Source organism: Chionomys nivalis, chromosome 25 (genome assembly GCF_950005125.1).
Source record: "Chionomys nivalis chromosome 25, mChiNiv1.1, whole genome shotgun sequence".
Taxonomy (NCBI): Eukaryota; Metazoa; Chordata; class Mammalia; order Rodentia; family Cricetidae; genus Chionomys; species Chionomys nivalis.
In genome coordinates, this window is record NC_080110.1 from 3,643,502 (window position 1) to 3,664,212 (window position 20,711).

Sequence of the window (20,711 nt, forward strand, 5' to 3'; positions counted from 1 at the left end):
ACCATGGTGATAATGGACTGAACCTCCAAAACTGTAAGCGAGCCACCCCAATGAAAGGTTTTCCATATAAGAGTCACCGTGGTCATGGTGTGTGTTGACAGCGATAAAAACCTAACTACGACACCTACCTGCCCAGCCCTGCAAGACCATGTTGATATCAGTTACTGCACATCAGAGTTGGGTGTGGGCTACCTTCCTACAACCACCAGGCCCCAGGCAGCACTGCTGCTCTCTTCCCACCTTCTGTGTGAGACACCCCGCCCCCACGTGTCTTTCCATTTGCAAGAGCAGTGGTGTAGATGCGGATCTATGAGATTTCCAGAGCTATAGTTTTCCTACATTAATTTACCATTCAGTTTTGGTCTTGACCTCCAAATAGACAAGGTAAGCTTCGGCTTTTACATTTCACTAGGTTTTGAAGTTGGGTTTGAAACACGACAACAAAGCGGCCATTATTATTTTTTTGAAGTATCACGGAAACCTTTGACATAGGATCTTCCACAGGCTTGGAAAGTGACGTTCAGAGAGTTTTGAGTTGTTCAAGATCTCATGGGGAACTTTAGGGAGGCAGAGATTAAGCAACATTCTCCCTTCTTCCTTCCCTCTCCTGTCCCAGACTCCTATGCTGCCAGGCACCTCCTGTTTCAACAACAGCTCCAATTCTCTTGATTCCTGGGAACGCTGGTCAGCGCTGCCACTTTCTGGCTTAGGAGTTTCCACCATTACTGCATGACTTCAGAAAGGTCAGCACACACGAAACAGTGTGAACCAGGGACTATACTCACCTGCCCATTTCCAGAACATGGATTCAAGAAGCCTCCCGGACATGGGTTGCAGTCAGGCCCAAAGAAGCCACTACAGCATTTTGGTATCTGCAACACACAACACACACACTGCCCTTGGGGACCCCAAGGAGGACATGGATTTCTCAAAAGAGAGGTGTTTTGATTTCCACTACTGGGATACAATGCCACACCCTTCTTAGGAACTCGCTAGTGCTTTACCGCCAGCGTGTTGAATGTCTCTCATATGAACATGAGAAGGAGACAGATGAAGGCTCATGCTTATAGAGAACATACAACGGGGGGAAGAGTCAACACGGAAGAGGAAACAGAGAAACAACGGGGCTGGAGAACCTTTCAGTGCCTGAGTGCTTGCTTGCCTAGCCTTTGCAAGGCCCTGGGTTTGATTTCATAAACACACGAACAAACAGGAAATAAAAGAACATTCCTGGGGACGGTACATGCTAGGAAGACAGGTGTTGGGATGGAGTGGTGGCACGTAGAGGCGGTTGTCAGGCCTGCTGGGTCGTGACAGGAGGGCCTAGGTAGAGGGAGACCAGGAGATGAGCCAGTCCCTGTGTTTCTGGACGGGCATTCCGAAGAGAATGCCAAATACGCATAGCCAGGGACTTGGGTGGAAGGTGGCACATACGTAGGGGTCAGGGGCATGCACTCTATGTTAAGAGGCAGGGGGACTCAAGGATTCAGGGAGGTAGCAACCCCACCACACTACCCTGTCTGTGTTCTGATTACCATTCAGGAAAATATCCTACATTCCCACAGGTCATTTGTGACCATGCAGACTCCAGAACACGGTGGCATGGCTTGGAGCTTCCCAAGTCCTACTGTCCTGGGTGGAGCCCTGGCTGTCCCCTCCTCACCTTCATGGTGGCATTACAGTATTGGGCACAGCCACTTTTCAGGTTCTGTGTCCTGCTTCTGTAGACACAGTTGCGTGTGAAGAGTACCTGGAAGGAAGCCAGAGGGGAAGAAAGCTGTCATGTGCATCCCTGCATGCCCTGGACATTACACAACCTCTTCCTGTGCCAGCAAGTCTGCTCTGTAGTGCCACTGGTCCCAGAGCAAGGCCACACCAGCACACCAAGTCCAAATCAGACCGCCATGTTCATGAGGCCTCTTTCTTTGAACAATCCGTGGCACAAGGATCTTTTCATCTCCTCTCATGTTATGGCAGGCATCTCTAATCGATCACTAAACACTCTGATTTATCCTGCATGCAGTCTGGCTTCTCCCTCTCTCTGCTCTACAGCCAACCGTAAGCTCACGTGGGCATTCTGGAGCCAGGAAGTATTGATCTCTTCTATGTGGAAAAAAAAAATCCACCAACTGAAAAATATATCAGTAGCTTGAGACTTACTCTTAGATTTGGGGGTTGATTAAAGACATCCTTCCATTTGTAAATCTTTGATGCTAACTTCCATTTTTAAGGACTCACAATGGGCTAGGCACGGTGCATATGGCTCATCAGCTAGCCGATTCATGCGAATGTTTCTCATGTTTCTTTTTTAAGATATATAGAAATCGAGGAGCAGACAGATTAAGCTGCTTTCCCCTCTTAGCCCTGCTACAATATGGTCCAGAGACTAAGTCTCACGACTCTGTCTTCAGTATCACATGGTCTCTGTGGGTCTCAGCTGTTTCAACTGACATGGGACAATGATGCTGATATCAAATCTCCCCCTAAGAATTTAACTCTCAGCTCCGATTTTGTATTAATACATCTTTGTGTTGTTTATTCCCAGGTCTTAGGCTCTACCGAAGAATGGATCTTGCCAGGGCCACAAGATCCTAAAATCTTATCTACATAAATGCATCCTGAGATCACGAGGGAAGGAACATTTTAGGTAATGAACCAGGGTGGATCAAGGCCATCTCAGGAGATTTTATGTTTCTTGCTGATTTCTTTTTCTCCCCCTCTCCCCCACCACTTTAGTTTGAGGCTAACTAAAGGTGTCAGATGCAGAGTCCTGATCCTACCACAGGCCGTCAACTCTGTGTCCTCGCCTTGATGACGTATGTCCTTCCTAGTTTGATGGTCGATATTAAAGCCACAGGATCTAGCATCACCCAGAAGACACACCCTGGGCGTGCCTGGGAGGGAACATCTAGATAAACTGAGTTTATCCATCCTGAGTGGGGCAGCACCGGTCCATGCCTCAGGGCCCCAGACTCCTCAACAAGGAGGAAGCTAGCATGCTATGCTCTCCCTTCCATGGGAAACTGTGTCCCCTTGAGATGTGAGCCGAAATGACTTGCCAGGAACTTTATCCCAGCAACTGAAGAAGTAACGGATCCTCTAGGGTTGCCGCATAGAGCGGGTACGATAATGTCTGTCATCCAGCTCTCACTGATACCAACGTGTTTCTCCTGTTTCCTGGCTGACAGTTTCTCCAAGGACTTGTGGGAAATGACTTCACTGAGCACAGCAAACACTTGAGCACCCATACCTACTTATGTTTAATATTCTCCTTTATTAAGCATTTCCTACTAGGAGTGTATTAAAGATCTTGTCATTTTCAATAATGATGTAGTCTAGTGTTGAAAGAATCTGCTTGGAAAAGTCTTTCTTAAAGGACAGAAATTTTTGTCATCCTTGTGTTAGAACATGCAGCCACGTTGCTTTCTCCAACAGAGTACTTGGTATGTAATTAAAGATTACTGTGTTATATATACTGAACTTCTTAAGGCAAAACCCAAACCAATACAATATCCATTTGCCCATAATCAAGCACTGTTTCTAAGATATGATCAAACTCCAATAAACATGTAAAGAACCCAATTAAACATAAAAATTTTAAAAAGTTTCAGTGTAATTTCCTGACATTTCTCTTTATTTTTTTAATTAAAAAATTTTATTTGTGTCTGTATATGGGTACCCCTGGAGGCCAGAGAATGGTGTTGGATCCCCTGGAGCTGGAGTTGATGTGGATGCTGGAACCGAGTTCCTGTCCTCTGGATGAGCAGTTAGTGCTCTTTATACTGAACCATTTCTCCAGCCCCTATTTTCATTCTTACTGGCAAATAACAAACATGCTTATGGGGAACAGTGTGATATTACATGTTTAAGCTAATTAATTTCATTATTCCCTCGTCTATCTATTATCTCTTTGTGGGGAGAACAAATCTAGTCTTAAAAATCTAGTTTTAGCATTTTGAAGTACACAGGATTAGATACACTAGATACTATCATATACAGTTGGGATACCGTGCCTAACCTGGGACTTATTTTTCTTACCTAACTGAAAGTGTGTAGTCTTTCATGATCATTTCCTTTGTTTTCCTCTAGAATTATGATTGGTAAGAGAAAATACCAACACTGGCTTTATTTGGGGAGGAGAAGTACAGAGGAAGTTCTGAGAGAGACTGCTTACACTTGGCTATTGTGAATTTTATTTATACTTAAACCTGTTGTTATCTACAGAGAAAGAAACTTAGGATAGAGAGGTTAAGCAACGTAACCAGGGCCAGCTAGGTATCAAACAGGTGTGTGGGGCTTCTTCCTCCCACTGCAACTGTGGTAAAAGCCAGAAGGAAGCGGGCAGAGCAGATGAGACAAGACAGAGTGGGCTTGCCCCGGCTGCCCAGGAAACCGTCTGACCACACTCACCATGGGCTCAGAGTCAGCAGGACATTTGCTCCAACGTATCAGGGAACAGCTCACACAAGTGCCCTGAAAGAGTGACAGCGGTCAGTACACCCCATGAGGCCTCGGGGAGACAGCCTTCAGGGGTGTCGGCTTCCCTCCTCGTGAAGGGGGCTCCTTTGGGCTCTCCCACTGTCCTCCCAGTTCCTCCCTGGGGTGCAGGAGGGAAGCCAACACTGGATGAGAGTTGTGGAATCTGGATATATCCCACGTTTCCCTTCTCTCTCTGGGCAGAGCAGCGTGTAAACAGGCGGCAGCATTCTGATCTCTCTGATGGAGAAGCCCCGGCCCGCAACGGGACCCTTCGGCCACGCCAGGGATTTAGAGCAGGCACCTAGCATTTATAAAGCTGAACAATAAAACTCAGCCTTCCCATTCTTGCCTTTGCCTCCTCTGGTTCTTAATTTGGGAAGGAAGAGACAAGATGTAAGTCCGCAGATCTGTCCATTCTCTGTAATGCTCTGTGACCAACTTCTGGCTGGCTGTGACCAACTGGAGACACCAGCAGGTGCTTCTTGCAGAAAGAGAGCAAATCAAGGCTTTCCTCCCTGCCTCCACACTGGTCAGCACACTGTCCCTAAGCTCTGCACTGGTTGGCACACTGCCCTACAACTCTCTGTATTCTCCTTTGCTTTTCCTACTCTCATGGGTATCCCCGCACCTCACTCCTAACTCTTTGGCCATGGGTGGAATGGTTGCCGTGGTTGTTTATCCCTGATTACGCTTGTATCCACCTGTTTGCGTTCCATTAAACCATCTGTGATAAATCCTGCTTCCTGCAGGGACTTGACTTAAAAAGTGCTATTTATTAAACCTCTAAAGTCCAAACATAAAATGTCCGAAGGCCACCATGCTCCCAGTATATCTAAAAAGGAAATTTTAGGAAGTTTCAACTATTTCTACTCTTTATAGATTTAAAGACATATTTTTCAGAGGAATCACTTGGGCTTTTAAGACAGCTTTCCAATCCAAACCACCCCGAGCTAAGCACAGCAGGCAGGGCTGGCTTTAAACCTAGAGAAATGATGAGGGCTAGGTAGTGGAGGAAGGGTTCATTCTTAGATCCTGGAGAGTTCTTTTCCCTATCAAACCACATTTTTTTGGGTTGTTACTCAAGCCCACATCTTGAGTTTGTCCCTGAGAGCGATGAAGAAGTTTTGAGCACCCAGAAGCAGAACACGGCCAGCAGTGGGGCTGCCCTTGCTTGTGCTACAAACTTCTTCCTCTGGACAAGCAGAGATGCCTGTGGCAGAAGACTCTGACGAGCGCATTAAATGATCAAACCCCATTCTCTTTCTCATTTCTGCAGGTCCCTGTTTTTCTAATAGGTTCACATCTGGGTTAGGAGGGAGGCCACTCTCTCTGGCTTAAGCCAGGCAATGTGCCCGTGGTGATTATTTCCAAAGAAGGAACCAAACAGGTTGCTGCAGAGTAAATGTTTCAACCTTCCTTTAAGAAGGGCTGGTCAGAGTGCCATAGCCGTCCCCAGATGGCATCTGACTTTCAGAGGTTAGGCTTTATACAGCAGAAACCAACCAGTCATTGGATCAATCAAGAACCCTGGGACCAGAAAGCCAGTCACCATTTAGCCTACAAGAGAAGAGGACAGGAAGGTGGTTTGCTGGCACATGCCTGGAATCCCAGCACTTGGCAGCTGATCCATGAAAGCTGTGAGTTTGAGGCTAGCCTGGGTTACATATTGAGACCCTGTTTCAAAGAGGAAAGGATGAGGTGGAGAAAGATTACAAAGTAAGCATAGGTGTTTTTCTCTTGTTCCCTTGTTCAGTGTTCATGTTCTGAAGATACTGTGAGATCAATTATCACGACTGAAATATTTTACAAAGAAAGATTCTTTGTAATTTGGGCTTTGTAGTCCCAGAATTAAGTTAGAGATTGCCTATGGAGCGATCTTGGTAGTAAGGGTGCTTTGATTAGAACTTGCTGAGCAACAACAGCTGATACTGAGTTAGAAAAGGTCATTAGAGGGCAAGAAGCTCACGAAGAAACAGAAAGTCGTGTATCTGGAGAAGAAAAAATTACAGAAAGACAAGCGAGTTCCTCAGCCAGAGCATCCACCTGCCAAGGTTCTATTGTCTGTTCTCCGTGGAGAGAGTAAAGTGGGGGCCTTGAGCAGGTGTCCCAGGTGACAGGGGCAGTGGAAGAAAAAGGAAGGAAGGAGACCGATCCTGCACCAGGGGGAAAACCCTGCCCAGATTTCACCCCTGTGACCGAGTAGGCAGAATAGCAACACTCCTCCAATGCATGTCTCCCCAAACCTCAGAATGCAACTTTGTCTGGAAATAGAACCTACAGATGTATTCAGGCCGGGGAGTCCCTAAATTCGGTGACTGCTGTTCTTACAAACCCAGGAGAAGACACACGGGGAGCAAAGCTACCAGAAGTGAGGGCAGAGATGGATGGGCGAGTGTAGCTAAGAGATGAAGAGTGCCCGGGGCTTCTGGGAACTGTCAGGAGCTTGGGAATTAGTGAAGCAGCGTGCGTTTATGTTCCGAGCTACACAGGAGGCAGAGGCAGGGGAATCTTCAGAGTACACAAATGTGAGCCGTTCTTCAGAGAGTCAAAGAGTCCTGGGATTTCAGAGCCTCCAAGGACACGACGGCCTGGCAGATAATTTGATTTCAGATTTCTAGCACCCGTAAATGTGATAGAATAAATGACCAACAACTATGGTAATTTGTTATGGCCACATAAAGAACCCTGCACACCTTCAGGCCACCTCCGGTGGAAACCCCGTAGGACCTCATAGAGATCCATCTTTAGGGGGTGGTTTTAGCCGGCTCAGAACAGACAGCATAGAATGCTGCCTGCTCTCAGTGGCTGGGTGAGCACCAACTTCCCAAATTTCCCGAGTTCCCTTACCAATCTCATTTCTCTCTTTGTTTCATCACATCGATGGGGAAGGATCGGGACGATGGAGGGAGGAGCAAGGACGCCGGTCAGAGTGTAAATTCGGCCGTTTTTGGCAGCGACCTCGGTTTCTCCCACTGCCACATCATTTACCAGAATCCGTCCCTGGAAGAAGCAGAGACACCTTCCCTTCTGATGCGAGAGCTGGAGTAATCCCCAGGCAGAGGTGCCCAGTAAAGACTTCTCTAGGACCCCATGGTTTCTCCTTGGAGGGAAGGCTACTAGTGGTGTCTCACTGTCAGCAAATGATCGCGTCTGTGAACTGAATCCCTTCCTGGGCAAGGCTGTCCCTGCACACGCTGATGTGGGACAGAGGCCTGTCTACTTACACTCACATAGAACTTGTTTATTTTACGTCTTAGTTCTCAAGCAAAGATTCATCTGTTCAATACATTTATTGACCTCAGATGACTGCTTTAGGCCCTGTGGAAGCATCAGACAACGAACAGACATCCTGCTGCTTTTCAGTTAGTGGGAGGCGGGACAGAAAATTCGTCAAGATTTCTGAGTTCTACCTTTCCCACGCCTGCCCCCCTGTAGATCAATGGTGGCTTCATTCTCGTTGCCCAGGTCAGAAGCCTCAGAGTAATCCTTGGCTATCTCAGGCCTTATCACTTATCAAATATATTGGTGAGGCACTTGGGAGGCAGAGGAAGGAGGATCTCTGTGAGTTCGAGGCCAGCCTGATCTACATAGTGAGTGAGTTCCAGGACAGCCAGGGCTACATAGTGAGACCCTGTCTCAACAAAACAAAATAAAACACATACACACATGCACGAACCCACATGCGCACATACACATATCAAATTTTTTTGGGTTTATCTTCAAAATGAATTCACAATTTAACTACTTTTTTACTATGTCTCTGGCCATGCTTGTGTAAGATACCGTCATTACTTATTTTCTTGTGTGTGTGTGTATGTGTGTGTGTGTGTGTGTGTGTATATATATATATATATATATATATATATATAGAGAGAGAGAGAGAGAGAGAGAGAGAGAGAGGCCAGAGGTCAAGCCAGTCTTAGGTACTGTTCCTTAGGTACTATTTATCTTTTTTTGTTTTAAATCCATAGTACCCTGCTGACCTGGAACTCATCAAGTAGGCTAGACTCATGGCCAATGAGCCCCAGGGACCCACCTATCTCTGCCTCCCCACTACTGGGGTTAGAAGTGTGTGCCACCACACTCAGGGTTTTAAATGCGGGTTCTGGGCTAGAATTCAGGCTGCTATTTGCTGAAAGAACTGCTCAAAGAGTGGGGTAGCTGTGCAGACATCAGGACTGTGACATGGGGGAGAGAGAGCTCAGCTGGTAAAGTGCTTGGCTTTCCAGTAGGAAGGCATGATCCCTAGAACCTGTCTTTAAAAAACTAGGTACAGTAACATGCTCTTGTAACACTGGGGAGGTGAAGACAGATTTCTGGGGCTCCCTGGCCTATTTAGTGAACTCCAGGCCAATGAGAGACCTTATCTCAAAGGGGAGGAAGTCAATGGAATGATACCTAAGGAGGCCCTCTGTCCTCCTTGTGTGCACCCACGTACCTGCACACACCTGGACATTCCCCCAGATGTTGTCTAACGAGACAAGGCTTCGTGTCTGTGAGGTAGTGTAGAAGAATTATCAGAGTAAACACGTAAGAGTCAGTACCAGCCATGGGCTTCTCACTTACGTTGCGGGTTATGTTAAAGTGCACGAACTGGTTGGCTGTGGTTCTGATGTGGGGTGTCGAAACGAGAGTGGCCACTTCCAGCTGCAATGGGAAGAGATCGGGAAGTCACCTGCAGCAATGCACAGAGTCCCTATTTCTCACAGTCCTTGCTGCAAAAAAGTCCTTAACCCCCGATGAAATCATGGGAACTTGGATGTCATGAGCATTTGTGGCTTTATTTCTTTGATAAAAATATCACAGACAACAGTTATAGACTGAAGTTTGCTTGGAGCTAATACAAGTCACAAATAATTCTCTGGCCCCAACATATTGGAATTCAAAATTAGGATCTGGTATTTTAAAAGCAGAGATAAAATAGTAGGAGGAAGAATAGGACCAACCTGGGTAAACGCGACAATGTGGTATCTTACGAGTTCCAGAAGTTTCCGAGAGCCCTGCAAAGGAACCAATAGCCTATGTCAATCAATGAAGAAAACTCTACATGCTTCTTCTTTTTTGTTAGAGCCCTTCATTTTGTTTAATGATCTTGGATATTAATCACAAAAGACAATGACCCAACCTCCTTATTAGGAAACTGGAGATAAGAAACTCCACGCACAAATAGCAGACATTCATCAAATCTCTTGGCTCTTCCAAGAACATAGCACACACATTTCATGTAACCCAGCATCCCTGTGAGTAGAGCCCACTGTTATCCCATTTTACATGTAATAACACAGAACATCAAAACACACCCAAGTCACACAGCTTCCTCAGGATATGAACCACACTCTCGGCCACTCTGCTCAGCCTTCCCTCCGAACTTCTTAGGTCACATTTTTGAATTTTATGACATCCATCAATTTACGATCATCACTTGCCCCATAAATCAACATTTGCTTGTTAGGACACATATTGATACTTTAGGAGTATTCAGATCTAAGGACCCTATCACCTATTCTCTCAAAAGAAGTCACGCTTCTTCCAAGACATTTCCAAGGTTTCCTGTTGCTTCAGAATGCTGGAGCAATGATGGAAGAAAACAACCAACCAAACCAAACCATGGCAGCACAACCTGACCACTACCACAGCTAGGTAGGATCTGGGCCCTCTCAAGGAGAGCTGCAGGCAGGTGCACTGGAGGGAGCCTACAGAATGGAGGAGCCAAAGGTCTCATTCCCTGTGGCAGAAGGTAGAGGCAGTGGTGTCTACCCCTGCCCTGACTCAGTGTTCAGTGTTGATTGTCAACGTGGCCTAATCAAAAATCACTTGGGAGATCTGTCTCAAGACAAGCCTGTGAAGGATTGTCTTGATTGGTTAATTAACGTGGGAAGCCCCATCTTAACTGTGGAGGACTCCCTGGGCTTGGGGTCCCGGGTCGAATGAAATGGAGAAGGGGAGCTGTCTCTGTCTGGGTTCTAGGAAGTGAACTTGGGTCCTTTGCAAGGTCAGTGTGTGTATGTGTCTTTACGTGTGCCTGTGTCTTTTTCCCTAGCATTTTTATCGCAAGATGTCCTTGCTGGTACCTGAAGGAATTGTAGCAAGAACTATATCCATGAATCAATAAACCAGAAGGGGAATAGGTTTCAGGTTCAGCACAGCAGCGTGGCTGAGACGGCCTGTGTTACTGTGTGTGTGTGCGTGTGTGTGTGTGTTCTGCTCTGTTCTGCAGGTCTGTCTCTCAGTCTCACATTAGTACCACTGGTCACAGTGGTTGGGATCAGACCCCAGAACTTGCTTGTTTTACAAGGTCTCCAGGGGATTCCTGATCACACCGGAGTCTGGGAATCGCTGCTTTTAAAGAACTGGGCAGTTCCCATCCCCTACATTCTGTGCCATCAGTACTGAGCTGGCAGCGTGGTTTCTGGAAAGCCACAGAACAAACTTACAACCACCAAATGTTCCCATTTGTTTGTCATTTTAGTGGAAAAAAAAATCCGTAGCCAGCTATTTATCTCTTCAGATTTTGCCTGTTGGGTCCAAGAGATGATTTCAAATCATATTAACCTTGATCTTAATAGAAAGGAATTCACAATCTCTTTTTCAAGAGGAACTATGGCAGCACTGAAGAATTTAGGTAGACAAGAAAAGGGTCCTTGCAGAGAGAGAGAGAGAGAGAGAGAGAGAGAGAGAGAGAGAGAGAGAGAGAGAGAGAGATCAAAAGAAAAGAGAGGCTAGAGCATCTAACAGTGATACTTGGTCCTTTGAAAGTTTAATCCAGGCCCGACCCTAAATGACCCACTGAAGGTGTAATTCTCTGGGTGACTTTAGAGTCGTATGGAACAGAAAACATTTGCTTGTTTCCTTATTTACTTGTTGACTTGGTCTTAGTTCAGGGGCTCGCAGGATGGACATCGTGCAGAGCATCAGTGGGTAGCTACTCTACCTGTGGAGAAAGGAGGTAATCGATGGTGCCCGCCTTCATGCTATCCAAAGCTTCATTGCTTGGGACGAAAACGGTGTATGGGCCACCAGCACCACCTTCATCTAGGGTATGTCCAACATTGGTTCTCTGCATTGGAGAAATTAAATTTTATATTTTTTGTTCACTCAAAATAATACTTGAAGCAGCCATCAGAAAATGTTTAAAGTGGGCATCTCTACAAAGGACTTAACCAGTCTTCTTCTGAAATGTACAGAAGGGCATACCTCTAGCAAAGAGCTGAACCTGCCGAATCTTGGCTGTAGTATTTTCATGATGGTTTGCTGGAAAGAGAGATTTTGCGGAAGAGTCAAATCACAGAATGGTTTGGGGAGTATGAACCTTGGTGTTAGGAGATGTCGTAGGGTTAATGTGAAAGGTGAGCCTACAGCCATGGTTATACAGCTGTTGGTATGGGTGACCAGTTGTCTAAATCTGTGCACTCTACAGAAGTCTCTGGCCACACCATAGAGGGCAGGAAGAAGAAATTGGTTGACTCTGGCTGCCCTCCATGATACACAGGAGTGAGCCACTGGGACAATGGGCTTCAGACTGAGTTGTGTGATGTGGCCACAAGCGAGGTTAAAAGAATCTATAAAAACATCCCCAGAATGTCTTTTATTCTCTTTGCAGAAGCACTCAAAAGTCTACTGAAAACTGTCTTTTTGCAGCTCAAGACCCTCCTTGGAACAGGAAGGCTAAGTGCTGGCAAACACTTTCTTCTTGGGTGGTACTCCCCAGGCAGCAAAGAAGGTGGACATGGGTTGACCTCATTTATTATTTTTTTTAATACAATATTTTCTCATCTTACATAGCTATTCCTGTTTTCACTCTCTCCCCTCCTCTAGCCCCACCCTTTCCCACCCTACCCGCCATCCACTTTTCAGAGAGGGTAAGGCTTCCCATGGGAAGTCATCAAAGTCTGGCGCATCTCTTTGAAGCAGGACCAGGGCCCTCCCCTCTGTATCTAGGCTGAACAAGGTCTCCCCCCATAGAGAATGGGTTCAAGCATAGGGATAAATCCTGGTCCCATTGCCAGACCTCACCTGTCCTTGACTTTTCTCACCTCAGGGTTGCTCTCAAGTGTGGGCTCTGTCTTGTCCATGGCTCTGTCGAGGATGTGTATAAGTCCATTTGAAGCAGCTATGTCCCCCTGGATTATCTTCACCTTTTCGCCTCTATCAAGTTTGAGTTTTAGTTGATTGTCCTAAGATATCAAAGAAAGAAAAGGTAAATAAAATGAATATTTTGTTCTGGGATCAGATGTCAGAAGACCTGTGGCTGTGATACTTGGGGTAAGTCCTAGGATCTTACATGAGGATGAAGGTGTCTGCCTGACTCACCTTGCACGGTTTCCACTAAGTTCAAGTGAGATACTGTATGACATCACTAATGAATATCACATGCAAAATTTGGGTAAGTCAGTGTCTGCCCTCCTCCAGTAAGCTGCAAGTTCCACTAGGGGATAACAATCCAATCGATTGCATTGCATCTTTTGTTATAATACGGTAGCTCTCAATCTGTGGGTTGTGACCCCTTTGGGAGTCGAACAAACCTTTCACGGCGGCCACATGTCAGATATTCTACATATCAGCTGTGCATTACAATTCACAACAGTAGCAAAATTACAGTTATGAGGTAGCAGTGAAATAATTTTCTGGTTGGGGTTGCCACACCCTGAGGAACCTCACCTTTAGGGAGAGATATCCCGTGTGCATGAACAGAAAAAGCTCGATTTAATTAGTCACTTGCTTTAATAATTTGTCCATGATGATGGGTCAGCAGTCTTTTCCCTCACCTCTGTGGGGTTAAGAGCGCTAGCCAAATGATCGTTGCCTTGAAAGCTAACTCAAGCCAAACCCAAACCAGACCCCATAATCCCCTTCTGTAACAGTTTCCCAGACTCCCTCTGGCCCAGCTGTTGCCCTGGTGCTGTCATGGGAGTGAAATTCGGAGACATTCTGACCTTATCCCTGTTGAAGATTTCCCCCGGCTTTCCAGTCAGTGTGTAGAAGGCATCCGTGTCATTCATCTGCCTGGTGCTCATTTGCCCGGCAATGATGTGGAGCTTCACAAAGTACCGAGCCGCCACGTTGTCCACCAGAAGCTCCTTCACCTAAGAAGAGAGAGCCGGATGGGATGGCATTGGAAGGAAATGAGCAAAGAGTGTGGTTGCCTTTGTCCTTGTCTAGAAGCTCTGCTGGAGGGTAAAATGAAGAGTTCTGAACTCATGGTGTTAGCAGCAGAGATTTCAAGACAGTCTAGCACTGACTGTGCCTTATGGCTACTAGTAACCATTCTTAGGCAGATCTACAATGAAGAAGAGCAAGTGCAGCAAGGAAAAATGCAAACATACAGTGTGATGAAAAAGGAGCACCAGGAAATGCAATGTTGCAGCAAAATCCTGTGCTTAAAGAGATACAAAGTTAAGGAAAAGTCTAATGCCAAACACTGGGCAGAATAAAGGAGGTGATGTCCTCAGGATATGATCTCAACCAGGGAATCATGCTGCTTGTAGAATGGAAAGCTTATGCAACAAAGAAAACCATCAAGTCAAAGCTTATGCAGCAAAGGAAACCATCAACAAGTCAAAGCTTATGCAAATGTGAACAAAGAAAGGTAACAAACTCCAACCCAAGCAAGCAAGCAGAAGAACTTGGCATCTTGAGAGTAATTGAGGTTTCTCAATTTAAATGCTGCCTGCTAAGGCATTTTATATTGGCCTCTCAGAGGGGGTTATTTTAGCTACTCACGTTGAATCCTTTTAATCCCTTGTCTGAGGGCAGCAGCACAGTGAAGGGTCCCAGGTTGCTCAGCGGCCAGGCGTAAGTTCTGTCTTTAGAGTCCAAACACATAGTGGAAGAGAAATGTCACATGGGCCAGAGGTACATGGAAAGTGAAAGAGGCCAATGGGTCTAGAATCAGTCTGTCTCTGGAGGCCAATGGGTCTAGAATCAGTCCGTCTCTGTTCTCACTACTCTTTGGTGACCTTGGTAAACAGAGGTTCTCTAAGAGCACACAGTACTGGATATGCTGGCCTTACATATTTCCAGGAGACTTAGCTGTGTCTTTCCAGATGATCTGCTGTGGAAGAGCAGAGTGGGACAGGGCCTGTGGACATCCCTACAGTCCCTGACATATGCCTGCCTGGCTTAGCTGCCCATCTCCACATATAAGGATACAGCCCTTGGTTCCATCCAAGGGCAGTTCATGGGAGCCCACAGTCGACTGAGTGTTCCATTGGCGCTCTCTTGAAAAGCAGAATATTTGAACACAGGACCTTACATTTGCATTCTGCTCTGAGCCTTGCAAGCTGGGTAGCCAGCCAGTTTCCATCACCAAGGGGATGCTGGGACATTATGGCAGGTTCTGTGCTTTCACGTAGAAGCCAGATGCCCGGGGAAGGTGAAACGCAAGCAGGGCTATGTCTAGGATGTCTAGGATGTTTGTGTGTGTGGGTCTGTCCTTCTAAGGACACTCTGCACCTCCTTCTATTCTCAGTTAGTGTCCTGAGAGTTCCCAGCTGAAGGTTGGAGTTGCTGCAAGGCTATTCTCAGCCCAAGCCAGGTCTGTATCACTTGATTCTCCCTGGGCAGCCTTGCAAAGGGTGGAATGTCACACAGGAGCAATGGTGAAAATTATTCAGAGGACACAGCATTGACCTGCAAGGACACTGCCTCCTTTACTGCGTTCTTTCCAGGGAATTGTTTTAGCATACTTGGCCAATTCTAACATAAATGCTGATATTTTAAGAATTCTGTTCCACCAGGTCTGCGTTTTATGCTTTTGTTGATTGGTTGAGGTGAACAGCTGTAATGCTTCGTCCTTCAGAGGATGTGGCGTAACAGTTTGTAGGAGGCATTTGGAAAAGCGTAAGCGTGTTTCGTGCAGTCATGCTCCCTAGGCCCGTGAGAAGATGTGTCACTACTACAGGCTAATTGGTAGCTTCCGGCTAAGGGTGAACACAGGCAAGATTTGTCCAGCATTCAAATGATACCTTCCTCGCTGAATGTGGAAACCGCCGTGGGGCTCAGGTGACTCTCTATTCTCAGTGTCCTCTGCCAACTTCAATGCATCCTTGAAAAGTTCAGGAAGTCACGGAAAAAGGGGGACAATCTTTTACATCAGCGACTGCCCCTCTTGCTCTTATCGCTAGTCTGCCCGGCTATGGCGAAGTCATGACCCTGGCCTCAGCTCTCTGCCTACTAATCTTCGCTCTGCTAGTCTGCCTGGCAAACAGCTGTCTCCTTGGAAACAGCCCTCTGGTCTTCCCCATCACCTGCATGGCTTGTCCCTACAAGGGCTAGCCCCAACGTACCAGCTTCGTCTGCCCCTTTCTACCTGCTTGTGTCTGGTAGACACCCTGGCCTGAGAGAGGGCTGCGCTTGAGGAGGAAAACTGCATACCCAGGATGGAGATGAAAGAGGTCAGCCTCCCTTGCCACATTCCTCTGGGTTCAGTGTTTAATTCTCTGAGTCTCTCCATGATGTTTCCATAGCAGGTCAGGCCGTCGCCCATGTAACCTTTCCGGCAAGTGCACCTAGAGAGAGAGTGGAGTCACATTCTCAGGGCCTTGGAGCCATCAAGAGCCGAGAGTACTCAGCGCAGGGCTCCGTTCCACAGGTTTCACAGGTGGGGAGAACCATACGATGCATGGGATTGGAGAGGCCGGGAGAGACACAGACTCAGTGAGCCATCAATGTCAGAGCCTGGTTTAGAGTTGCGTTTCCAGAATAGATAATATCACACACACACACACACACACACACACACACACACACACACACACACAATCGTCAGATAACTTTGCATGTTCCTTGCAGAAGTAACTTTCAACGTGCAGTCCAGACCCCATTTACATAAGAATCACTTGTAATGCTTGCTACAAATGTAGACTCAAGAGCCTCAGGGCAGAATAAGCCAACCTTAGTGATTAAAACTAACTGCCAACTTGATTGGCTATAGAGTCACCTTGGAGGCAAATCTATGGACGTGCCTTTGTGTGGTTATCTAGAACAGGTTTACTGAGGAGGGTAAACCCACTTTAACCGTGGGTGGCACCACTCACTGGACTGAACAAAAAGAGAAACAGACTGGGCACAAGTGCTTCTCTCTCTCTCTCTCTCTCTCTCTCTCTCTCTCTCTCTCTCTCTCTCTCTCTCTCTCCTTCCTGACTACAGATTGCAGTTGTCTCAAGCTCCTGGTGCTGTGGCTTCCTCACTGTGATGGCTCTCACCGCACTGTGCAGCCCCTGATCAGTCTGGTCATGTAATAAACATCTACTTCCCTCTCCAGTGAGAACACAGGCTTTGAGTGTCTTTGTTCACTGTGGTCGTTCCAGAGTGTAGAACAGGGTTGGAAATCTTAATAAGTAGTCACCCACTAAGTAGAAACTGGGTCAAATATCTGTCTGTCTGTCTGTCTATCTCTCTGTCTCTGTCTGTCTGTCTATCTGAGGAGCCAGAGAAACCATAGAGATTTGATGCAATAGTTCAGTCTCATAAGAAGATGTGAAGATATGCTAGTTGCAGCATGTGATGCAATAGTTCAGTCTCATAAGAAGATATGCTAGCTGCAGCATGTGATGCAATAGTCCAGTCTCTGTGAAGATATGCTAGCTGCAGCATGTGATGCAATAGTTCAGTCTTTGTGAAGATATGCTAGCTGCAACATGTGATGCAATAGTTCAGTCTCTGTGAAGATATGCTAGCTGCAGCATGTGATGCAATAGTTCAGTCTCTGTGAAGATATGCTAGCTGCAACATGTGATGCAATAGTTCAGTCTCTGTGAAGATATGCTAGTTGCAGCATGCTGGCAAATGTCAATCGTTGTCTCTCCAGGGGCTGGCGGGAAAGCATTGATTGACAGCATCTGGCAATCTCCATGGTTTATCATTGTACCTTGGCTAATTTCAAACTACTAACATGGTGTCAACAAGTCTGGGAAGTTCCTGAAAATGTAGCACTCGGCTGAGTCAGGAGCAGAGGCTCTGAGTGGCAGCTAAAACCGAGAAAGTGTGTAGGAAGGTGAGATTGACTAGGATCTGGGAGAGGAGCGAAACCAAACAGGAGGAAGGGGAGGAACTTTTTAGACAGTAGAGCTAACGGGAGCTGCAGAGGTACTGCTAGGTTCCCATCAAACACAGAGGCGATGCCTTCGGGGCTGTATCCCAGGGAATCGCTACACTCTCGTGAACCCAGGTGTGCTTTTGGAAAACAGCTCTATTTTCAAGTCTGTGGTACAAACCCCTCAGAACCCCGGCGCCTGGGCTGCAACCCTGGCTCTGTAACTGGTCTTTCTGTCCTCTTGTTCTGCTCTCCAGTCCACCCTTCACTGAACCTCAAAGCAAATTCCTCCAAAGAGAAACCTGTTGCCGGCATGTCCCTTCCCTTACAGGACAATATACAGAAATTGGGCCTACCATCAGCACCGGAAGCACTAAACTGATACACGTTTTAAATAGGATCTCACTATGGAGTCCAGACTAGTCTCAAATTCTCAATCCTCCTGCCCCAGCTTTCCGAATTCTTTGACACAGCTGTACAATATCACACTATGTTTCCTTTTCAGTGGCTATTACGTTCTTCCTCTGCCTGCTTCCCCTCCTGGCAGTACTGACTCTTTATCTGACTGTAAAGGACCACACCACACTAATTAGGAGTGGGAGCTAATTTAAAGATTATACCTCTTTGCAGCAATATGGCCCTCAACAAAGAGGTTTAGTCTCAGTGCAAGCCACACAGGCTGCATCTGAAGACAATTGCCAGGACACGATGTGGAGCTCTTGCCAGCTCCTAAGGATGTTTCTCTCCGTAAGTCCTTATGAGGCCAACGGTTTATTTCATGGGGAATGAGAATCCTGTCTTAATGGCCTCAGCATTGAGGAATGTAGGAGACGTAACTATTTTTAATTTTTACTTTAACCCTCAGGCCAAAGCCCAAGCCTTTGTGATTGTTTTTTGACTTGAATCGTCTCGGTTTCCCTGTGGCACAAAGAGGTGGAACCTACTCCCCTCTTTGGGGAACGGGTTTTTAATTGAGTACAAACATCTTCCACTATCTTAAGGCTTTAAAAACACCTATAAGTCATTCGCATTTTATGTTATTCACTGACATAAGTAACTCTGGATGCTGTGTAAGCTGAGTTAGTGTAGTTCTTCCAGGGGTCTCAGGTCGGCTATTTCCTTCATTTCTTTTATTCCTTCATTGATTCATGAGTCGTTCCAAATGCTCACTCATCCCATTGTTCAGACAGTGATAGACACTAGCATCAAAGGTGACTACGATGTAGCCTTGCACTAGTAATAACTAGCATTTATTGATAACTCCTAGGCCAGGAATGCTTCTAAGAGAATTCTGTATTATCTAATTTAACACAATAGGAGATGAGAGCTGTTAAGAACCTTATTAAAAATTTAAATGTGTAAATTGAGTGTGTGTGTGTTTGTGTGAGTGTGTGTGTGTACAGTGTCTCTGTGTGTCTGTGGGTGTGTATACTTGAGGGAAGTGTTTGATAATATCAGAGGTGTCAGATTCCCGGGAGCTGAAGTTACAAGTGGTTGTGAGCTGCCAGATATGGGTCCTGGGAGCCGAACTCGGGCCCTCTGCAAGAGTAGCATGTGCTCTCAATTACTGATCCATCTCTTTAGCCCCATTTTAAAATGAGGAAACAGAGACTGGGGGCTTCCATATCTCTAGGTGTGCCCATTGCTCCTCACAGATCTGGCCCAAAATGCTAGAGTAGATGTGTCCCAGGGAGCCCCGAGGGATGAGCACAGGGGAGGACAGGGGGGCCATCCCAGAGGAGGAGAGACATCAGCTGAGCATCACAGCACCATGTGTGTCCAACTCAGATGAAGCAGGTGTACGTACATGTTGGAGGATGTTCTACATGGAAGAGAAGACAGGACGCATGTAGCTAAGAATAACATGGCACAGAACAGAGTTTGGACTGATGGGTTATGTCCCTCCTTAAATTCTCATACTGAACTCTCCCTAGTGATATGTTAGGAGCTGGGGACACGTTAGGTCATGAAGGTGGAGCCTCACCGATGGGATTAGTGCTCTTAGGAAAGGGACTTGGAGCACTTGCTAGCCCCCCTCCTACTGGATGTAATGAACAAAAGGAACCTGACTGCTGATCCAGAACGTCATCAACGTTCACTACTGTTGTGCTTTTGTGTGGTTGGAGTGTGAAGTTGCTGTTTTCACGCTGCTTTTTCAGCGTGTCTCCGTCCGGCTCGGCTTCTTTTCAGCCGAAATGAATTATGTCAGAGGAAGCTTCTCTCCTCTACCTATTGCCCCTTGCTTCCCACCCTCACTGGGAAGTAGAATGGGAAGCCATACCCATCGCAAGAATGGCGCCATTCACTCTTTTAGTTATAATAAAAATAGAGTGTAGTGGGGAGAAATGGAGCCAGCTCTTCGTGGAAAGGTATAATGGTCTCTTGCTCTCTCATCAGGTAAGGAGACTGTGCTTAGAGTTCAGACTTCTCCAAGAAGATCTGAGCAGTGAGTGGCCAAGCCTACATTTGAGCCCCTTCTTCCCTGCTGCTGACCTCCTGTGACTAACAGTGTGGTCTGAGATTCTGCAGAAACTTGCCGTGTTGAGGCATAAGTTTAACAAATCCTTTAATCCAGATCAACTATTGTACATCGCCCTATGGCCATGTATGGCTTCTCATTTTTCCAGCCCTGCCCAGCCAGACTTTCTATCTCGTCCTCTTTAAGGTGAAGATGACTTGCTTTCCTGGGGAGGAGGAGGGTTGGGAAGCTGACAAATGACACGCACCATCTTAAAATTCATCGTTAGTTCTGCCGAACACCCTAAACCCAGGTTATGCGGAAGTTTACACTGTTCTGTCTGTATATTTCTGTCTTTGTGAACATGACGGTGAGAGATTCTATTAGGCGGTCTACTCAGACCTTCTAGCAGGGCAATAAATGAGCAAGCTGATTGATTTATCTCTCACTTCCTTCTCCGAGGAAGAGCTGTACCTATGTCCACACATGTCTTGGGGGGTCGATGTACCTCAATGCATGGCTGTGGTTAGCTGGTGTGTGCTATTTCTATGTCAGTCTCTGCCTAAGGAAAAATGAAGATATTTTCATTTGGTCCTCATCACAGCCCTGAGAGGAGACACAGTCCTCTGACTTTATGACTTAAGAATATCAGTTCCTGCCGGGAGGTGGTGGCGCATGCCTTTAATCCCAGCACTCTGGAGGCAGAGGCAGGCGGATCTCTGTGAGTTTGAGACCAGCCTG

The 20,711-nt window shown here is 46.5% G+C and overlaps 1 protein-coding gene across 1 annotated transcript in view; it reads right to left on the reverse strand.

The window, feature by feature from the left end:
- The window catches only part of Stab2 (stabilin 2), a 149,014-nt gene that overhangs the window by 92,745 nt on the left and 35,558 nt on the right, over window positions 1-20,711 (reverse strand). The window contains exons 12-23 of the mRNA XM_057757406.1: window positions 15,853-15,986; window positions 14,200-14,282; window positions 13,413-13,562; window positions 12,513-12,653; window positions 11,674-11,730; window positions 11,411-11,536; window positions 9,426-9,479; window positions 9,046-9,126; window positions 7,327-7,479; window positions 4,411-4,473; window positions 1,664-1,750; window positions 786-872 (exon numbers count right to left, since the gene is read on the reverse strand). Coding sequence (XP_057613389.1) covers window positions 786-872; window positions 1,664-1,750; window positions 4,411-4,473; window positions 7,327-7,479; window positions 9,046-9,126; window positions 9,426-9,479; window positions 11,411-11,536; window positions 11,674-11,730; window positions 12,513-12,653; window positions 13,413-13,562; window positions 14,200-14,282; window positions 15,853-15,986 — 1,216 coding nt within the window. The remainder of the gene's footprint in view (window positions 1-785; window positions 873-1,663; window positions 1,751-4,410; window positions 4,474-7,326; window positions 7,480-9,045; window positions 9,127-9,425; window positions 9,480-11,410; window positions 11,537-11,673; window positions 11,731-12,512; window positions 12,654-13,412; window positions 13,563-14,199; window positions 14,283-15,852; window positions 15,987-20,711) is intronic.